Source organism: Daldinia decipiens (assembly GCF_022478715.1).
Source record: "Daldinia decipiens strain CBS 113046 unplaced genomic scaffold F4813scaffold_1, whole genome shotgun sequence".
Taxonomy (NCBI): domain Eukaryota; kingdom Fungi; phylum Ascomycota; class Sordariomycetes; order Xylariales; family Hypoxylaceae; genus Daldinia; species Daldinia decipiens.
This window is the reverse complement of record NW_026054544.1, coordinates 1,057,441-1,072,307: the sequence shown is the minus strand read 5'-3', so window position 1 is coordinate 1,072,307 and position 14,867 is coordinate 1,057,441. Positions and strand designations below refer to the sequence as shown.

General features: G+C 46.7%; 5 protein-coding genes across 5 annotated transcripts; 2 read left to right on the top strand and 3 right to left on the bottom strand.

The window, feature by feature from the left end:
- Positions 1 to 302: 302 nt before the first annotated feature.
- F4813DRAFT_342134 (cora-domain-containing protein) lies at positions 303 to 2,515 on the top strand. The gene is made up of 3 exons (XM_049241364.1): positions 303 to 1,054; positions 1,116 to 1,744; positions 1,800 to 2,515. Exons 1-3 carry the CDS (start codon positions 452 to 454, stop codon positions 2,188 to 2,190), a joined length of 1,623 nt encoding a protein of 540 aa, XP_049104811.1. The 5' UTR covers positions 303 to 451; the 3' UTR covers positions 2,191 to 2,515.
- Positions 2,516 to 2,712: 197 nt separating this feature from the next.
- F4813DRAFT_384426 (RlpA-like double-psi beta-barrel-protein domain-containing protein-containing protein) lies at positions 2,713 to 3,186 on the bottom strand (the record flags this gene model as incomplete). Its single annotated transcript, XM_049246088.1, has 1 exon — positions 2,713 to 3,186. The coding sequence occupies one exon, from the start codon at positions 3,184 to 3,186 to the stop codon at positions 2,713 to 2,715; it is 474 nt and encodes a 157-aa protein (XP_049104810.1).
- Positions 3,187 to 5,018: 1,832 nt separating this feature from the next.
- On the bottom strand, positions 5,019 to 7,623 carry F4813DRAFT_342129 (uncharacterized protein). The gene is made up of 2 exons (XM_049241363.1): positions 6,875 to 7,623; positions 5,019 to 6,803 (listed from the first exon to the last, which is right to left on the bottom strand). Exons 1-2 carry the CDS (start codon positions 6,914 to 6,916, stop codon positions 5,211 to 5,213), a joined length of 1,635 nt encoding a protein of 544 aa, XP_049104809.1. The 5' UTR covers positions 6,917 to 7,623; the 3' UTR covers positions 5,019 to 5,210.
- A 701-nt stretch (positions 7,624 to 8,324) lies between these two features.
- Positions 8,325 to 9,248, top strand: F4813DRAFT_378304 (ATPase, V1/A1 complex, subunit E; the record flags this gene model as incomplete). The annotated part of the gene is made up of 3 exons (XM_049245325.1): positions 8,325 to 8,357; positions 8,503 to 9,011; positions 9,098 to 9,248. 3 exons carry the CDS (start codon positions 8,325 to 8,327, stop codon positions 9,246 to 9,248), a joined length of 693 nt encoding a protein of 230 aa, XP_049104808.1.
- Positions 9,249 to 9,601: 353 nt separating this feature from the next.
- F4813DRAFT_384423 (uncharacterized protein) lies at positions 9,602 to 11,515 on the bottom strand (the record flags this gene model as incomplete). Its single annotated transcript, XM_049246087.1, has 2 exons — positions 9,602 to 10,222; positions 10,280 to 11,515. The coding sequence occupies 2 exons, from the start codon at positions 11,513 to 11,515 to the stop codon at positions 9,602 to 9,604; spliced, it is 1,857 nt and encodes a 618-aa protein (XP_049104807.1).
- Positions 11,516 to 14,867: the final 3,352 nt, after the last annotated feature.

Here is a 14,867-nt window from a genome sequence, read left to right as displayed (position 1 = left end):
TTGGATAAAATACTGCTATGAATAGTTGATCTATCCATTGATATTTTGTACCTTACATATAAATTTATATGTGAAGCTACCTGCTAGCTATACTTGGTTAAACCTCTCCACTTAGCGCCGCGCTACTAATTATCATCCCAGAGACCTGTAATACATAGGTACATAGGTAGATACTACCACGCAGCCCCACCAGTCCCAATCAGCCGGGATACTAGGCGGACCGAAGTCTGAGCGGCCTAAGCGGGTCTAACGATAAATATCAATTCTTATCGCGCGTCTAATTCAGAAGCTACACTGCGATAACTTCGAATGGCGTATTCCAACTTTTAGAATTTTAGAAATCACCCACATCTATACGTTCTTTCATCTTTTATCCCACGTATAGTATTATAAAAATACAATGGCAAGATACTCGGTTCAGCTTTGGTAACCCTCTCTATTTCACTGCTAGATGACCCTCACAATGGCGTCGCTGCATCTGCCGGTCCCGTCTTTGAGGCTTCTAAGATTTCTTCGCCTACAATCGGAAAATCTGAGCTTCTTTAGCCCCAACCATGGCCGTGCCGTTAGACTAGGTCAGCCTGTGCGCAGGATACTATGCACAGCTAGGAAGAACCAGAGAAGCTCATTGCGATTGGGGACTACCGTAGAGACCTCTCGGGATGCGCCATTACAAGCCGGCATGTTAGATTTGGATGCGCTCATACAAACTCGGTGCTACAAAGCTTCGAGAACAGTTCGCCCAAAGAATCACCCATACTTCTGCTCGAATATAGGCCTTCGGTACAGTTCCTCGAACCGACCACCGCCTCCTCCATGTCCACCTTCTTGGCGAGAGAGACTTTGGGGCTTTGGAGCGAAAAATTCCAACCCTTTAGAGCCAGATGATCTACCCGATGTAGAAGGCGCTGATGGTAGCTCCATGTTTAACAATAGGCGCCAGCTCAGCCAAAAAGCGGCCTTAGAACCAATGCTACGATGTACCGAAGTTGATGAGAATGGAAGTGTTATACTGGTTGATGGCGAATTTAAGAAGAGCGAGCTAATTGCAAGGGTTCGTATATCCTATTAATATTCAATCGTTGTTAACTAGGTACCTAGCTAATTCGATATAGTTCGGCTTGTTGCCTCGTGATCTACGAAAGATTGACTCGTCCAATCTACCACACATCCTCGTTCGACCGACTGCTATTCTGCTTAATCTTCTGCACCTCAAAGTTCTCATTAAATACAATCGCGTCTTACTGTTCGACGTATATGGCTCCAAAGCCTCTTACCCCCAGTCGGCTTTCATGTATGACCTACAGGGAAAGCTCCAGCAGAAGTCGTCCCCTGGGAATGGAGGTCTTCCTTACGAATTTCGAGCTCTGGAAGCTGTCCTCCAGTCTGTTACTCAAGAGTTAGAAGCTGATTTCGAAGCGGTTCGCGACCCGGTAATCCGTATATTAAGCGAGCTTGAGGATGACATTGATCGGCACAAGCTACGCATCCTCCTCGTACTCTCTAAACGAGTGAGCACTTTCGTACAAAAGGCTAAACTTGTCCGTGAGGCTATCGAGGAACTTCTCGAAGCCGATGATGATTTAGCTTCGATGTATCTTACGGAGAAAACACACGACATCCATCGAGAACTTGACGATCACACCGAAGTTGAGATGCTGCTAGAGTCGTATCATAAAATCTGTGATGAAATCGTACAGGAAGCACAAAACCTGACATCAGGCATTCGAAATACCGAAGATATGTAAGTGAATAACTCAACTAGCTAGGCCCGTAATATTAACCTAACGGCAATATAGTGTCCGGGCAATTCTAGATGCAAACCGCAACTCTCTGATGCTCTTAGAATTAAAGTTCAGCGTTGGAACACTAGGCCTAGCCATGGGCACGTTCATCGCCGGCCTCTACGGTATGAACCTCGAGAACTTCATCGAAGAGACGCACTGGGGCTTCGCTATGGTCACGGGTGTTTCCATCGTAATATCTCTTTGGGTGTGCAAGTACGGTCTAAACAGGCTTAGAAAGGTCCAGCGCGTCAAGATGCAGGGCGATGACAGGAAGAGCTTAGGACCCGATTATCATTGGTTCCACGATGAGGGAAACGTGGGTCTTTTAGACCCCCGGAATCGTGAGATGATAAGACGGCTCAACATGAAAAAGGATCAGGCTGAGAAAAGGAAGCGGTTATAAGAGACTGCCAGAACGATGTGCTATTAAGGGGTCACGAGATTTTGTGTTCTCAGCAATGACTCTTATCTATAGAAGCATACTAGGCGTCGTGGTAAATCAGCATGTTAGGTAGGTTCGAGGTCCATAATCTGCGTATTAGACTCTAGAGCTCAAAGACATTCTCGTCTCTCATAGATCTGGTTGGGCATATGTATACCCTTTATAGACGGATTAAATTACGCTATCTCTATTGACTTCCGATGGGCTCTTTTTAGTACCGCAATATAATTGTTGCTACTAGGATCTCACGGAAAGATATCGGTTAGGTATGCGAATCGATGTATATGTATATATTTATGTACAACCTAGTCCTTCCCCTCTACTCATAGCTAGTAGCGAATATGAAGGATTAACGAAAGATATTTGTTTTAGTGTTCACCAATCTATATCCCTCCTCCTAATCCCGTTTCTAAACACCCACTCGCCCAAACCTCACATCTCAACAACCAATTAACTTCTCACCGACCTCTAAACCTTCCATCTTCACAACTCGCTCTCATCAGCATCCTCAAAGTTCGCATACTCCTCATTCACCTCATCAACCAGCTCGAGCCTAATCTCGCCAGCGCCCAAATCCTCGACGCGGACAGAGTTGCTGCCCGAGTACCCCCAGGTGACCTTGACGCGGCCCTTGGCCAGGGGAGCCAGCTCCTTGAAGACGGAGGGGCTGACGTCGATGGAGCCGGAGGCGCAGGACGGGCACTTGTCGACGACAGTGGCGGAGGCCGTCTTGCCGCCGTAGTGGATGTTGATCTTGCGCCCGCACACCTTGGCGTTGTTCGGGTTCGCGTCGTGCCCGTACTGCGCGGGCGCGAGCGCCACGATGTGGTCGGCTTCCGAGTTGTATTTCCCGCAGGCCCCAAGGCCGGGCGTGTAGTACGTCATGTCGCCCGAGTAGGCGAGGGCTTGGCTCGCGGCGGCGGCGAGGAGGAGCAGGGCGTTGGTGAAGGGGGACATTGTGGTGGTTTAGTAGATAGGTACTAAAATGAGATCTTTGGTGATTGATGATGAGGAAACGTTGGCAGGATGGGATAGGCTTCTATGTAGCTCTTGATCTGAGGCTGGACGGAACTGCTGGTGAACAGAAGTCTAGATGCTGAGAGTGTCTCGTACGAAGCTATATATATATAACCTCGTAGCGTCCTCTTGCCACTTGATCATGCGTTTCTCTCCTTCCGCATCGCCGGATCTGTACCGCTCTCTTCTTTCGACCCCATTCTTCGAGGACTAGATTCCAGCTTACCAGCTTACTCATTGACTGACTGAACGACAATCATGGTAGGAGACCAAGACGAAAAGGGGAAATATTGTTGACAAAGATCGCGAGTGAGCTTATCCCGCCTTTCCCCTAGATCAATATTAACGATAGAACTCTATTGCCGATAATTTCCATCGATGATCTGTAAACCGAGAGACTAGACCATCTGGACTTTGCCGTCTCCGGAGCTTAGTCTTCTGTGAAGGTAGTCGGCTTACGTTACCTAAGGACGAGTTACGACGTATTGGAAATAGTCAACTGTCAGCGATGAGGACAAGGAGATATCTCGCGTGACCTACACATTTCACCGTAGGACTGAATTTCTTCCTCTAGGAGCGGGCCATCACGCTACTTACATAGCCTGATGGCGTTGGTTTTTATAGCGGCTGAGCGTTGATGGACTCGACCTGAGCCTCTTGGTACACAAGGACTTTACTCTTACGATAATTCAACTGGTCAATTGGATGGTCATGACTATCACAACATTTTTGAGCCTAGAGGGTAAGAAAAGGGACAACTATTATGTTGATGAGGTCATCCATCATAAAACTCCATGGCGGCATCCCATTCCATACATATCCTAATATTGAATGACTACCTCATAAGTTAGAACATAGATTAGGTACCTAAGGTAAAGAAATCGATGAATAATCGCAATTGCTGACGTTAGGTTATATATGAACCTACTGCCCAGCGGCAATTATCGACACATATTCCATCTTGAGCCGCACGCGAGTAGAACTATTGGTTACATTATCGCCTGTTGTCAGATTGCCTACCATATTCCAACGCGATACATTCTGCTTAGAAGAGATCCGAACTAGGATTAAGAGCCTTGCCAGGTCCTAGGCCCTACGCTCACCTCACGTTGCTTTATTGGTCAGCTTAATATTAGATCTATGTACATGTCGGCATTGGTTTACATGACGTGAAAATAGTACGGGGAAAATGAGACTGCAGAGTGAGAGGGGATGGGCTGGTCTATGGTTGCGATTATTCATGTGTGCCAATATATGGAGGGGGCAGAATATTCATTATTTAAGAACATCAACTAGGTTAGTAAACAATATGCTACGATTGAGTTGTGAGGTAGTGAAGTGAAATCTACGCTTCATAAAAATTGAAGCTTTCTTCATTAGGTACCTAGGTAAAGTAAAGCGAGACATCCCGGTTCCCCTTCACTTGCCTTACCGAACCTCAAGTTAAACGAATACGAAAATTCACCCATCACCAACAAGCCTCATACAAACATACCGGAGTGTGTTGGTTCCTGCGGAAATTATGCGAGTGACTATCCCACGCCTTGCGTCTTGGGGCTGGAATTGATACATCATGTGAGGCACCATATGTACCGTGAGCTAAATATATCTCTATGTATGAGACAGCTTTTTATATAATGTAACTAAAATGCCCGGCGGGGGCTGACACCATCTTGATGCCATTCACATACTAACCTACATATTTTCCTATCAATTAGCAAGTTAGCAAGCAAGGTTAGTCAAATATTCACTACCAGAAGGGAATGTCAATATAAATTGTAAAAGCAAGTATATTCACTGGACTAAGGGTGAAGCATATAATACCTATCAAACTTGAATCTTGCGATACGCTTGATAAGTCTTATTTGTCTCAAAAAAATGCTAAGGCTATCCTGCCCATGTGTATCATTGGCGCGTCCCACCTTAAATGGATGTATAGTTTAGCTGTTGGACCTCTTAATTAATTAAACAGCATCATCGCCTCTAGGACTCCTCGGTCGTGACCTTTGATTAGGATCCCTATTCTCGCCATCACCCTCCGGCTCATCCTGATACTGCCTCCTTTCACTTTCGCCTCCTGGTGAGCTAGCTACTGCCATATCTGAGCCGTTCTCGCGTTTTCCGCGCCACCACTTCAGCTTCCAAATTCCGCCCAGGGCATCTTGAACCCCAGCACCTGCCGAACTCTTCCGCCGCATATGCTTGCGCGCCGTAAAACCTGGGAATCCTGTCGACTTTCTCCGGCGCCGAAAGATTCTCGGGGATTCCCCGCTAGGCTCAGCCGCAGTCAGGGAAGCTGTTGATTCCCCCGATACTACCCTCCTATCGCCTATTAACGGCGTATTCTCGCTGATGGCGCTGCTGGGCACAGTAATCGATCGGGATTTAGTGAACGATGGTCTCGGTGTATCCTGATCTTCCAATTCGTCCCATATCTCCGAACGCTCGTGCCAACGACTTGAGGGTTTGCGACCTGGCGTGAGGGGCGCGGTCTCGATACTTGGCGCAAAGGTGTTGTAGGTAGCCGGTACAGCTTCTTCAACTAAGCCTACCGAGTCCGAGTCCGTGGGAGACGACTCCTCTCCTTCTGTGTCGTCAACTAATCCTAATCCCGGTGTCAGGGTCGACTGTCCGACAGCGGGCGGATGCTGTTCATCACTAAGACGCCATGACAACGCTAGAACGCCGGAGAGTAGGATGGCAGTGCCCAATGCAATGAGCCCGCCGTGTAAAGGTGTAATGAGATCCGTCTGTCGAAAGTATATTAAACCGTCCAGAATAGCGATGATGTTGTAAATGCAAAAGACAAGGGGGTATAATACTGAGGTGGATATCAACTTCAATCCACGATGCAAATAATACAACTGGCTTAATGCCAGAGAAACTAGTCCAAACACGAGCATCCACGACTCCCAATGCACGAATTGGTTGTCGCCGTCTGCAATTGTCCTAATAACAAGCTCGACAGCAGACTTGGCGAATAGTAAAGAGTGAGCTGATAGGATGCCGCTGATGCATCCAAATACGAGACCACGGGCTAGCCGGAACTTGGCGTTTTGTGAAAGGCTGCTAAGATGATTGACTAGATCGATAACCACTGCCATTGAGATGACGAGTACACCCTGGAGTGACATCCAAAGGATAAAAGGCCATCTACCGAGCAGATCTAGTAACTCTGGTAGACTATGCGCTGGAGAAGGTATCGCACCGAAGATCGCTATTAAGGCTGCCCCGGTGGTGACGAGTGCGGTACCGTAGAAAGACCATCGCGTAAAAGGTTCACCCAATATTAGACTCGCACATACAGAGTTGAAGACCAATCCGGCGGCTTGTAGGGTCGATAGAACTGGTAAGGGTAATGTTGAAATCTGGATTGTACTCCCGACTATGTTGGAAAAGATGAACATGCCCATCCCTAACTGCCATCTTCGCCTTCGATATGCCGGTCGTTGAAATTCGAGTGGATACTTTTCATCTTCGAGCATATGCGACTTTCGCTGCAGAGTGAGACCGAGAGACTGGACGCTCGTGGATATTAAGCCGACTAGGATACCAATCTGTCAAAGGAGGCGGAACATATTAGTAAAAGGAAAAGACACAACGGAGGTTCTCAGGTAACAGAACTTACTGTGATGGTGCCTTCGGGAGAGAGGTTGCCAAATATCCCCATTGCGATTAGTTTCAGGCTAGGTCATCTGCGATACACGCCAGATGAAAGAACACCTCGGTTGCCCATGGGACTGTAACTCTCGAAGGACTTCAACCTGTCACGCTCAATCCGTAGTTGCGACAAAATAGGCGTAAATCGATACTCAAGTGCTGCGCGTCTAATAAGAGGACGAAACCAACGGATCTAGTCGTAAGATGTAACGTTCGACACGTATCTAAATATGTAAGTCGCAGGGTTCGAGACCAAATTGGCGATGCGGTGAACTCGTCGACGCTATCCGGGTGCAAGAGCAGGGGGTATTGCTTAGGCACTTGTTGAGTTGGCAATTAGTGCTTTATCTCTCTCTCCTTCTCTCAACAGTGAAATGGGACAAAGGGAAATTGGTATAATACGGTAGGGATGATTACGATGATATGGTGAGGCGAACAAGATATTATGTGTGATACTTGACTTCAGGTAGAAGACAAAAACGGATTAAATGTTGCGAAAAAGAGACTTTGGTAGAAAATAGGAAAGTACCAAACTCTATTCTAAGGGGTATGAGGTAATGAGGTAATGAGGTAACGGGGTAATGGGGGTGATGATTCAATTTAATCCGGCGGCTGTTGGGGAAGGACGGCAAAACCTTAAAGATCTCTTTACAATTTCGATAATTTCGATAATTTTCCCAATATTGACTTGACTTGTCTTGATCTGTCCTACAATGCCAGTATGGTTTAACCTGGTCTTATTATACATGCAGCGACAACGTATCCATGAATAAAATACCTCCAGTCGACCGCATCAAGTGCCAGTGGTCATTGGTCAGACATCACAAGTCATTCTGCAGGGGGCACCAGACCCCAGGTTCTGCATCGTGGTACAGCGGTTGCTACAGTGGGGTTACAGCGGGTTTACAGTTGAAGGATACCTTAGGTATTGTACAATACAATACCTAGCCACAGAGAACTAACCTAACCTATTGTACATAACAGGTAGTCCCTTTACTAGTTCATTTTAGAGGTAAAATGCTGTGGCTGATGGACATGTGGATGCTGGAAGACCATTAGGTATTGAAAGAGGTACCATGTACATGCATTATGCAGCTCAAGGGTGAGCTTTTATGTATTGTACATAACATAACATTCATATGTCACCGGACCAAGGTTCTATCAATTCATTCATTCAACGTTGCTGCAGGAGAGCTACATACCTATTGTGACCGACCCGCTATCTCCAATCAACCTACGTACATGTATTGTGCCATCAGACAACCTTATTCAAACTCGAGCTTACTTGAACATCAGATACACTTGAACATACCTCCAATCCCATAGAGGTCTCAGACGTCCGTCCAGCTGAGATATTCTCCAGCCTCGCTCCTCTTCAACCCCCGAACACCAAGTCTCCTCCTCATACTCCCTCCAAGATGTCGCAAGTCCACGCCTTGTCCGACGACCAGGTAAATAATTTCCTCGCCCGCAAGTATGAGTAACTGGATACGACGCCGGAGTTTCAAGTTGTAGAAGAATACATGAATGTGGTTGAAGTCGGATCATAGTCAATAGCAATAATATACTAATGAACAATGTCCCCTCGCGAAACAGGTCGGACAGGAGCTCCGCAAGATGACGGCCTTCATCAAGCAGGAGGCCCTCGAGAAGGCGCGCGAGATCGAGATCAAGGCAAACGAGGAATTCAGCATCGAGAAGTCCAAGCTAGTGCGCCAGGAAACCGACGCCATCGACGCCGCCCACGCCAAGCGCCTCAAGCAAGCCGCCATGTCCCAGCAGATCACCCGCTCCACCGTCGCCAACAAGTCCCGTCTCAAGGTCCTCGCCGCCCGCCAGCAGCTCCTCGACGATATCTTCACCGTCGTCTCCAAACGTCTCGACGAGGGCACAAAAGACACCGCCAAGTACCGCGCCGTCCTCAAGAACCTACTCCTCGAGGGCCTGTACGCCCTGTCCGAGCCCGAGGTCCAGGTCCGCGCCAGAAAGGCCGACTACGCCATCCTGAAGGATGCTATCAAGGACGCCGAGAGCGAGTATAAGAGCAATACGGACAAGGAGACTAAGGTCACAATCGATGAGGACAACGCGTTGCCCGAGGGAAGGTGAGTTATGCTGTCTCTGAACCAGAGGGTTCGGTAAAATTCGTGTAAAAATATATAGTATGCTGACGACCAATTATCACATGCAGCTCCGGCGGACTATTTATTGTAGGTGGCCAGGGCAAGATCGAGATCAACAATACCTTCGACCAGAGACTGCTACTCCTACAAACCAGCGGTCTCCCCGCTGTGCGAGAGACGTTGTTCGGCAAGAACCCCAACCGCAAGTTCTACGATTAAACAGAACCTCACATCGAGGTTTAACTTCACCCATGAGCGTCAGCACAAATACGTGTTAATAACGCTGGACGTCTGCAAAGAAGAGAAGGGGACGGGTAGAATATTATGCTTAGGTAGCGTCACATTATTCTCCTCGTCTAGGGGTCTCTTATAAGGGGTAGTCAGTCGCGTTTGAGCACGGAATCTAGAACCGTACTATTATTTATTGATGGTGCTCACTAGAAGGCTGCTTGCTGTATATCATAAGGCGTTGCAGGAACGTCAGCATCAATAAAACACACCAATTTACCCTCTATATTACCAATAGCTAGTCGTACAACACTCGTGCCATACTATCATCTGTTTCTTCCTTATTAGCTAACCGTAGCAGCGTTATTCCGCTCCGCCTTCTTCTGCGCCCAGTTCTTCATGAATGCCCGCTGTTTGGGTATATTGGCATCCTCTCTAGGCTCCGAGTCGAATATGCTTGTCTTGGGTGGCGGCCGCGTGCGCACCGCGTATGTTAATCGTTTGGCTACCAAGTCGATGGATGCCTTGGCGACCTTGCGGGAGAGTAGAGTGCTGTCGTGAATCTTATCATGTATCACCTTAAGCCTAAACGTCAAGACATCGATGTCGGCATCGAACTTGCGAGCTGCATCCTCCGTGTCACTTCCCGAGTGCTGCAGCATAATGAAGCCTGCATTGCCGACAGCGATGTCCAGAAGCGTTATTAGCGCCCGTAGGTCCTCGAAGTTGGTGGATACCCCGACACGAAAATCACTCGAGTCAAGCCGATCGATGACATGGGCAAGCGTTAAACTTTCGTCAACTGGTCTACTACTCAGCCCTTGGTCCCTGAAGAGTACCACGGCTGCCATGCGCTGGCGTAGGTCGAGGAGCTTAGTGGTAGTTTTAGGCATGTGGCTGATAGGGATGGCCTGATGCATGGGCTCGTCTACACTCTCGTAGAGATAAGAGGATATCGTCTCGCACTTGGTGGGTGTTAGTTTTATTGATCTCACACGTATGGAAAAGGGGCTAAGACTCACAGTTTCATTCCATTGGGATGTACTCAACTTCGATAATGCCGTGACAAGAGCTTCCATCGCTGCAGCATGCTCAGAACGAACTGTCGTACTCACAAGGGGGTCGAGTCCCATCCGTAGTAGTAGTTTAATAGCCCCTATTGCATTTTGCGTGCTCAAAATTGGGGCCATGCGTTCTAATAGTTCGAGAAAAGTCACCAGGCCTGACCAGTCTTTTCGAGGATACGGATCATCCACTCTGGACAAACTCTCAAGCTTAGGGTTATTTTGGCTGCGAGAATACTTCGGCCCACCTAACCTTTCGAGCATAGAGTATAGTCGCTTCTCAGTGACAAGACGTTTGATGCTACTAGGATACAGAGCTACCAGATTGCAGTACTGTATGCGCAGCTGGGCGTTTCTCTCAGCGCAAACCTCCTCGATGATCCATAAGAAAAGCTCATCCGGGAGTGCCCTACCCTTGGAGGCAATGGTATGGGGTAAGCCGAGAATGACGGCTTGATCTCGCGCTCGCGAGTTAGCGAGACATTCCCAACACCCCTTTGCCGCCTCTTGCGGGAATAGACTCCTAGGAGGTTTAAATAGGGGCTGTTCGAGGCTAAAGAAATAATATAGTCTATGAGACCCGTCGACTTTAGTACGATTCATAGCTCTCATCAACTTGTCGCCTTTGGCGTCCTCCTCGTCATCCTTAAGAAGTTCCTTAGCTGTCTTTTGCAACAGCGTCGGGTCATTTTGCACTTCTATTAAAATTTGACCATTCTCATCATCTTCTTCGCTCTGGTTGATGAGCTCATCTGCTATCCTAGCACTCTCATCTGCCCTGTCAGACTGCCGAGCATGGTTGATTAAGTATTTCAGGTCAAATTTATGTTTAGGCTGTATCGTCAATGGCGATTTCAGTGGAGGGGCTGGATTAGGGGCTATCCTCTTCGCCCTAGGCGTGGAGGTTAGATTTGAGTCTCTTTGATAAGGCGCAGGGCCTTTTTTCCGTTGGATGAATGCAGATATAGACTCCAATGAGTCGTCCGAGCCGCCGTCTTCATCGTCAGACCCTTTAATTTCATCGGTCCGATCACGTAGCTTCGGAGTGGGTTTCGGAGGTGTCCTAGGGGATGAAAATGAGGGTTGCAGATCCCGGACCGGCTCTGACGAGGAGACCGGCTGGGATTCAGAGTTACTACGGCTAGCACCTTTGCCGAAGAAGCCTCTAATATCCCGGTTCCGGGACATCGACATACTATATGCAAATCTGTTGGTAGTACGACAAGCTTACGATGGATTTCATCGATACTGTTAGAAACAACAGGGGCATATAGTTACAAAGTCATAGATACTCATTCAGCTCTAGTTTGATGCTTGGCGGGACGCTTGAGAGACACGCGTCGTAAAGATTAATTTGATGTGGGGCCGTTCTCAGACGTGTCTAGACTTGAAAGTTGACTTGAAAGTTGACTCGTAGGTAGAACGGACAACGGACAACGGAACAACGGAACAACGTTAAATCCTTTTAACTAGGATGATGGTACTTAGGTACCTGTGATGCTTAGTTAGGCAGCTTGAATCTTGGAACTCTAACCTTATCAGGTATGTTTATTGGACAGTCCCAATGTACAATAGCTAAAAAAGGGAAACTGGTTCGGGGTAAGGAGAGATCCACCGGATTTACGCTTGGGTTTACCTACGCTTGGCGGGGTTCGGGTCGGTTCCGCCTGTTGCAGTTCCAAGATTTGCCAGCCTTTATTGTGCCCTGTTAGTACACTAATCGGCGCATCAGGGGTAACAGAACAAGAGCTCAATCCCTTAAATGCCCTTCACAATCTCTCCCTAACAAAATTGATAAACATGCACAACGATTTAAGGCTGCCGTGGCGTGATACACATGGTAATGCATCATCTATGTTCGCCAAGTTGGAATAGGGGTTATTAACACCCCACAAACAGAATACATTTACAATATAGTAGCAGCCTTGATTTTCATTCCTACGTGCCTAATGGATATGAATCTAAAATTCCATCTTCTACTTAGACAGAAAGATAAGCTTTTTGATCCTATTTATTATACAGCGTTTAAGTCCGATACTTGATTCGCTGAGTCGCTTAAGCTGTGAGGCTATATGCGAAAATCTATGCTGTTTTAAGTTGATACACGCAGAGCCTGCTTTTCTAATTTAAGATGTAGAAAGATGTAGAAAGATGGGGAGCTGAGCGGGAATCTACATCTGCTAATGTACGAGGTATGTATGTGCAATGCACGTATATCTATATGTACTCCACGGATTTCGGTTGTAACAAGACTTCGGTCGAAAAGGCTGACGGCAAGTGACGCAAACGCTTATCAAACGTTAGCTGCATTGCATCGCCACCTCGATAGTGTAATCTTATTCAGATCAGATTAGGTATTTCGTATGAGGTTCTTATGTAATCAGATGCTTAGACGTAACGGAGAACCGTAACGGTATAACCCGAGAGTTTTACCTCTTTTTAGCGTTGCCTCACAGACCTTTGCAGGCTTTGCTGCTTTAGTCGGAAGATATACTTGATAAACTTGATAAACTTGATAATGTTACAGTAAATCGTAAACTGTATCTCATAGGACCAGCTACAACGCTAGGAAAAGGGCTAGGCTAGGCTAGACTATATCCGCCTTTTCGGGCTTGCTCGGACTTACATACAATAGAGGTACATATGAATTGGGATTATCCGAATAATATAGTGGATAATGGATTAGGTACTTATGCTATACAGTGTCTCATACGGACAACCAGGAAGACTTTAATTTAGGCTTGACTCAAGGTTCACAACACAAAACACAAAACACAAATACCTCCTATGCTCTTCGCGCATTTTGTCCCATTCTTCCACGGAACACACCTGCTCAATATATTAGCAACGGCTCCTATGTAGGACTAAGCGGAGGGAATTGGTTGGTTAAGACAACTCCTGAAGGATCTCTCACACCCCGTCTGTGCCTCCGATACCACTTGCTAGATAAATCGATGATGTGCGTCGAAGACCCATGTCAAACGAATGCGCAACCCATGCTAAGTGGTGTTTCGACACCGCCGTAGCACATTTAGGGGGGGCATAGGGAAGTGTATGCCAACTATTACCTATTTTCCTTTGCATTACTGTAGGTTAGTCAGATCACTAGATGCAAGCCTAGTCACTCGGAATCAGAACTTCGCCATAGTAAGTAGTGCGAAAGGCACTCCTCTTGATCGCCTCAGCAGAACTAGCTTACGTATGGCTTTTTCTAACAAGGCGGAGCCTGTATTGACACCATGCTGCCACTAAGAAGCACGTATATGGGATATACGAAGGCTTGTTTCTGGCAATCCACACGAATAGCGCGAATTTAATCCGTGGCGCGGGAGGCTATGGACAGCATCCAGAACAGAATGTTTGTCTAACAGGTGTGATAACGGATGTGATGGATGCGAAAATGGTGATACTCTAACTCGAGAGAAGGGGTAAAGTCATACTTGAAGGATCATTTACAACTACCCACGCTGCTGCACTGTAACCGTTTAGCGCAAGTCCTAGGGGTTCAAGGAATCCGGAGTTGCTACCGAGGCCGAGGGGTATTTACCAAATTCAGCCTCAAAAAATAGAAAAGAATGGAATGCTCTGCAGGCAGGTCAAAGATGCGTGCGCGGGGAGCCCTGTAGAGGTGTAAGTAAGAGGGATATGTCTTAGTTAAATTCTCAGGTCAAGTCAACCTGGTCAAGTTTTAGGGATTATAGTGAGATCTGATATAATCAGCTGAATGTGATCCAATACAATGGCTATCCCATTGCTGACTTCAGAAGCTAGCTTGCTAGCTTGATGAAATACTACATGTAGAATTATTATTCGTAGAACTATTCTAACTTAAGAAATTCGTCCTACTCTGAGGATTCACAGCCTGCATAACGAAAGAATCTTAGCCGAAATCATCGATTCTTAGAGGCATTTTCTTAGTGGATTGGGTGATACAAGGATATTGTTAGTCGCTGTACTTGCCCAATATAAGATAGGTAGCGTGCACAGTGTAGCTCTGATTACCAAGCCTACATAAATGTATTTATCTAAGTATGTACATTTATACATTTCCATGTAGGTATAGTGGACATGATATGGAACACTACATGATGTATTCCGCACACTGACTTCAAAAACATAGGTAGGTAGGTACGTTTGGCAGTTCAAGTATTTATCGCTTTCATTTCTATATCTTATCACATATCGCAATTTATATCGACTTCCCCTACTAAAAAGGGTATGAAAAGATAATATGATCATAACAACAATGTGCACAAACAACTCGAGTTGGGTATAATTTCAAGTTACATAAAATTGCGCCAATGTCTTGGGGCTTTCCCTTGTTACCGCCGAGAAGATACCTAGGGAGATGTATTCGCGGGTTTTGTAGGCTATTTGGGTAAGTGCATATGTAGATGCATGCGTACACGCGACTTTGTACTACCTTCCAGCCCGTCTTGCTTACAGTGCCGACACAGTATTCAGTGTACCTTAGAACCCCGGCCCTTCCGACGTAGCGATCAATCAAAAACTTCCATTGTTCCCTTTCCAATTCTGTCCTTAACGC